We start from the raw sequence: 6,000 nt of genomic DNA, 5'->3' as shown, positions 1-6,000 counted from the left end.
AGCCAGACTCCATCTCAAAAAAAAAAAAAGTATATATAAAGAGAAGCTCTGGATTCTGAAACTAGCTTCAGTACTCATAGTAGTCATCATTCTGTTACATTTGGAAATATGCTTGTTCTAAAATAATCATTTCTGAGTCAATGACACTTACTCTTTTCATCCAAAGGAAACAGAAATAACAACACAGGAAGCACTGAGCAGCCTTAGGCTAATTCTTTTTGGAAAGTACATTTAATTCACTGTTGTACAAACCCAAACAGAGAAGGTAAGGTTAGGAAGTCAGGAAGGCACTTAAGAAATTTCAACCAGGAATACTTAACAAAGAAAAAGAGGCCTTTAGACCCACACGTTACAATCATGGATGACCAGCTGGGCACGGTGGCACATGCCTGTAATCCCAGCACTTTGGGAGGCCGAGGAGGGCAGATCGCCTGAGGTTAGGAGTTCGAGACCAGACTGGCCAACGTGGGGAAACCCCGTCTCTACTAAAACTACAAAAATTAGCCAGTCATGGTGGCAGGTGCCTGTAATCCCAGCTACTGGGGAGGCTGAGGCAGGAGAATCGCTTGAACCCAAGAGGCAGAGGTTGCAGTGAGCTGAGATCGTACCATTGCATTCCAGCCTAGGCAACAAGAGCAAGGCTTTGTCTCAAATTAAAAAAAAAAAAAAAAAATCATGGATGACCTAGGAATATCAGAGAAGTGAAGAACTGACTCCTAATACGGCAACTTGTCAGGAATATTCAAAGTTTCCCATTATTGTCCACAGCTCCTGAGACTAGACATAAATTTTCTCCAAAAGAGCTAGACACAATCCCTTTGTGCTGTGTTATCTGATGCCAGGACACTGTTTAACTGTTCACCCCACAGGCCAAAACTGCTATTTGCTACCTCATGAATGCAGCTACAGGTTATCCCCACATATTGACAAATAGTACTGGTCTTCAAGACCTGTGAACTTCATTCCAGTGGCTCAGGCAAGATTCCTGATTTGATTCACCCTTTAAATACATTTCCTTCCCCCCTTTGATACAATTTCTTCATATAAATCATGTTATCTAAAGAAAATGTCCCATTAACATTCTCATGGACTCTGTCTTAGTAGCTGAAGGTGCTAATTAGGTTCTAGACTTCTTGGATCCATGACTATCCCTCCCCGTCCCCTATTTATGCTCTACCACATTCCCATTCCCTACAGTAAGGAGTAATCCATGGGTGAGACAAGGCTCAGCCATTGCCCCATATCCAATTCCAAGGCTTATTCTCAATGTTAACACAAGAATACAGAATAGATATTTCAGCTGCTTATGGATTCCTCTTCCCTAATATGTGGATGCAAATGTGTGCAAAGTGAAGAAAGAAATAATAGCTAAATGAAGCTTAAGTGCTACATCAGGAGAGACATAACTATTAACAAATGTTGGAAAAGGGGTTTGGAGAGAGGATAGAATGAGACTTTCATTGAGAAAGGTGATATGGAATGACATCTGCTCTTGCCAAAGCCAGGTCTCTCAGATCTCCCAACTGAAAACACACACAGTATCAATATCCCACAGAATCTTGACCACACATTTGATGCCACAGTAAGTCCCAGCATCTTAGAATGTTGATACTGAAAGAGACCTTCAAGACTGGCTGCTCAAAACCCATTTCTCAAACTAGAAAACAGCCTTAAGAAGAAGAAAGTGACTTGCCTTAATTAGAGTTAAAGATTATTTAGCTGCAACACTGAGATCAGAACTCCTGTTTTCTGCTCATGGAACAACTGTTGATAAGGCTTTCTTTTTCTCTTGGGCGACTGGGGGTGGCTTTTAATGTTGGATGTATGTCAACACCAATGGAGCCACTGCTTTTCTGAGACAAAAGAACAGTCCCTCCTCCTCAGGAAGGGTCCAATGTGTCCATACATCTATCCCTATAGCCTTCTATCATGAGAGAGCCCCTCACAGATACAGCCACTGGACAGTGACTTGCTGTGAATGATGCCAAGTGGGAGTGTCTGTACCCTGCCCAAGTCTGTGTGGCTTCCTATGCTGTCCTTCTTTGCCATCATATAAATTTAGAAACATAACGCAAGCATGTTTATATACATATTCCTTTAGGTTAAGAAAACCTCATCATGAGAAAAATAAAATAAAATTGCACTGTGGCCTCTCAGATTAAAGACTGAGTTAAAATGAGGTTGTCCAACCCATAGAAGAACAGGCCACACATGCTGGTACAACTGACCCATCATTCCATCCTGGCACTTATTCCCAGCCAACTCATGGGAATAATTCCTTCACAAGGCAGCCAAGAGGTAGTAGGTAAATACAATCAGCCCCATGGGTGGATACAGCACACCAAGGCACAGGGCTGGGTATGTGGAGGTGCTATGAACGAGGGACAGAAGGCCGGAAGGGTGCCAGACCTCTGGCTCTACAATAGCACTCTCTCCCTTTGAGGAAAAGCATTTGGTCATGAGAGACATCCCCAGCTCATAGCAAATGTCTACAGCAGTGAGGGTGTGGAATTAGAGGTAAAGAGATGGTGCTGGCCTAAGGGTGACACACTTCTTCTAAACAAACCTCCAGAGTAGAGCTGCCAATAAGGCAAATCTGAAGGGTTGTGATTATGAACTAGGAGATGCTGGTACATCCCCCAGGCCATGAATGACCCTGAGTGGCCCGGACATCCTCACTCCCAACAGGTCAAAGAATTAGGTTGCAAGGACTTCCCTTGCTAGAGAAACATAGCTGGGTTGAGGGGATGGCAAAAGGCACAGGCAGCTCTGATAGTTCAGCTCCCCCTGACTCCTCCTTCAGCCTGAGGGAGGGGAAAGGAGGCAGAGGTACAGATGACCTGGGCTGCCAAGCACAGCAGTTCCTACTATAGCTGCTGAGAGTCAGGCCCAAGAACCATAAACTTATGAACTCAGGGTAGAGCCAAGGTTTGGCGTCCCTTCCTCTGGAATGAGAGGTCTCAGCCCTGCCCTTCTCTTCAGGGACAATGGCCTGATGAGAAAAGCTGGCTTCTCACTGAGGTAATGAAGAACACCTGCTTAGCTCCATAGTCACCCTCAAGCTAAGCAGGAAGAATCCCCTGCAGGAGGCATTCTAGGGACAAAGGCTAAGGAGCTCGGCTTATCAGGACACATCACAATTTTAAATTACACACTCCCACACACAACACACACACACACACAGACACACACACACACACACAGACCCACACTTCCACATACTGACATTCTCCCAACCCACCCCACTCTGAGCCCCAAATCCCTCCCCACAAATACTGTCCTCTGTAAACATGATGGCAGAGACTCCTGCAATCGTGGCACAGGCTGATAATGATCTGAGGATGACTGCTTATCATTAAGTGCCCCGGTAGGTGATATTGGTGAAGGTAGACGTGGCCTCTTTATACAGTGGGTTGTTGGCCTGTGAAGGAAACAGAAGAGCATCTTACAGTGACTTCCTCAGTCCTTCCCTACCCTGAATGTTTAAAATTCATCTCAGAAGTTTTCCCAAGGTACCCTTCTCTGGAATACACCATAGATGAAACAGAATAATGTTCATTTTACTCCCACTTTAGTTCTTGGCATGGGAATCGATAGGAAATAACAGGAGGAGATGAGATAGAATGCCATCCTGCCACCATTTCTTCTTCTTATTATTATTATTATTGTTTTAGACAGGGTCTCATTTTGTTGCCCAGGCTGGAGTGCAGTGGCACAATCTCGGCTTACTGAAACTTCCACCTCCCCTGACTTAAGATATCCTCCTACCTCAGCCTCCCAAGTAGCTGGGACTACAAGCACACACCACCATGTCTGGCTACTTTTTACATTTTTTTGTAGAGATGGGGTTTCGTCATGTTGCCCAGGCTGGTCTCAAACTCCTGAGCTCAAGCGATCCACCTGCCTCAGCCTTCCAAAGTGCTGGAATTATAGGCGTGAGCCACCACACCTGTTCCCTGACACTATTTCTAAGGAGCTAAATTCAGCCTATCACTCTTCAGTGATCCCACAGCATTCAGGGATAGAACTTCTCCTATTTCACCCCGTGTCCCCCTCTCTTTTGCACTTCTCCTATTTTCCATTCCCTGTGACAGTGATGGGAGATGTGGACAAGGACAGAAATGTAGCAGGTGGAATTCAGAACACAGAGGAAAGCTTTTGCTCAAATAATTATTAATTTGTTTTCATCTAATCTGGCCAAGCACTAACCATGGCCAGGCATGGTGGTTTATGCCTATAATCCCAGCACTTTTAGGGGCCAAAGTAGGAAGATCACTTGAGCCCAGGAGTTCGAGACCAGCCTGGGTAACAGAGTGAGACCCTGTCTCTACAAGGGAAAAAAATACAAAAGTTAGCTGGCTGTGGTGATGTGTGCCTATAGTTCTGGCTACTCAGGAGGGTAAGGTGGGGGGATCACTTGAGCCCAGGAGATTGAAGCTGTACTGAGCCATGATGGCACCATTGCATTCCAGCATGGATGACAGAATGAGACCCTGTCTCAAAAAAAGAAGGAAGGAGGGAAGGGAAGGGAAAGAAAAGGAGGGGAGGGGAGGAAGGGAAGGGGAGGGAAGCAAAGGAAAAAGGAAGGGGAGGAGAGAGGAGGGGAGGGAAGAGGAGAGAAAGAGAAAGCACTATCCACAAACTGTCATGTTATCAGGAAAAAGACCCTCACTAGGTTTCCCAAACTATTTTCCAACAGAAAGTAACAAATCCTATACGGTCTAGTAGTCCTTAATGGTGGTTTCAAGAAACACATTCTTGGCCAGGCGCGGTGGCTCACGCCTGGAATCCTAGCACTTTGGGAGGCTGAGGCAAGTGATCATGAGGTCAGGAGTTCGAGACCAGCCTGGCCAACATGGTGAAACCCTGTCTCTACTAAAAATACAATAAACCAGGATAAAAGAGTAAAGTCTGATTTGGAAGTAACCTTTTATTTTATTTTATTTTATTTATTTTTTTTGAGACAGAGTCCTGCTCTGTAACCCAGAGAAGGGTGCGATCTCCGCTCACTACGACCTCCACCTAATGGTTCAAGCAATTCTCCTGCTTCAGCCTCCCGAATAGCTGGGATTACAGGTGTGCACCACCACATCCGGCTAATTTTTATATTATTAATAGCACCACATCCGGCTAATTTTTATATTATTAATAGAGACGGGGTTTCACCATGTTGCCCAGGCTGGTCTCGAACTCCTGAGCTCAAGTGATCTGCCCACTATGGCCTCCCAAAGTGCTGGGATTACAGGCACGAGCCGCCAGGCACGAGCCACCAGGCCCAGCCTGGAAGTAACCATTTTATTGAGGAGAAAGAATAGAATGAGGTGGAATGACATCCTGCCACTATTTCTAAGAGGCTAAAGGAAGCTGAAGGACAAAGGGACAGTGAGACCATCTCTCCCCGTTTCCAGAACAGAGGATAACAGAAAGACAATCGTGCTGGCTGAACCTGACCACCCAAAGCATCTGTTGCTTCCACGTAAGGGCCTCAGACCAATGACTTTTTAGAAAAAGCCCAGCCCAATCTCTTACTGTGTCCCATTTTGCTCTGGCGCGTTCTTCCTCAAATTTAGCAAACTCTTTTCGGTCGTGGATGGTGATGAGGAGCTTCCAGATGAGCAGAGTGGCAAGGCCAATGAGCAGAATGGCCCCCATCACTGACAGCAGGACCACCAGGATGTCAGGGCCCTTGGGACACTCTGTGAGGAAGAAGCACAGAGCAGGTGGTTGTGAATGAAGCAAGAATCACTTGAACTGGCTATGAATAAGGTGTTCTTGACAAAGTAATTAAGGTCCTTGAAGGAAATAGGACAGTTTTCAAAAATTAATTTTTTTACAGAGACAATCATTAGGACAGCAATAATCTGTGCTGAGTGACTCAAATCAGAAGTCTAGACCTGGTAACCCCTAGACGGAACCCAGCCACACCTTTGTGTGGGGGTTCACCCAAGTGTTTATTTTAAAAATTAAACACAAAGAAGAGAACAACAGACACTGGGATCT

General features: G+C 45.4%; 1 protein-coding gene across 3 annotated transcripts in view; it reads right to left on the bottom strand.

Moving 5' to 3' along the window:
* Nucleotides 1-212: 212 nt before the first annotated feature.
* ITGB3 (integrin subunit beta 3) overlaps nt 213-6,000 on the bottom strand; it is a 58,858-nt gene continuing 53,070 nt past the window's right edge. For all 3 annotated transcript variants that reach the window (XM_045374622.3, XM_005584610.5, XM_045374621.3), the window contains 2 exons: nt 5,530-5,696; nt 213-3,421 (listed from right to left, as the gene is read on the bottom strand). In XM_045374622.3, the coding sequence (XP_045230557.2) occupies nt 3,356-3,421; nt 5,530-5,696 (233 nt within the window). In that variant the 3' untranslated portion in view covers nt 213-3,355. The remainder of the gene's footprint in view (nt 3,422-5,529; nt 5,697-6,000) is intronic.

Source organism: Macaca fascicularis, chromosome 16, assembly GCF_037993035.2.
Source record: "Macaca fascicularis isolate 582-1 chromosome 16, T2T-MFA8v1.1".
Lineage (NCBI taxonomy): Eukaryota > Metazoa > Chordata > Mammalia > Primates > Cercopithecidae > Macaca > Macaca fascicularis.
The sequence above is the reverse complement of the archived record's forward strand: the minus strand, read 5'-3'. Positions and strand labels throughout refer to the sequence as shown.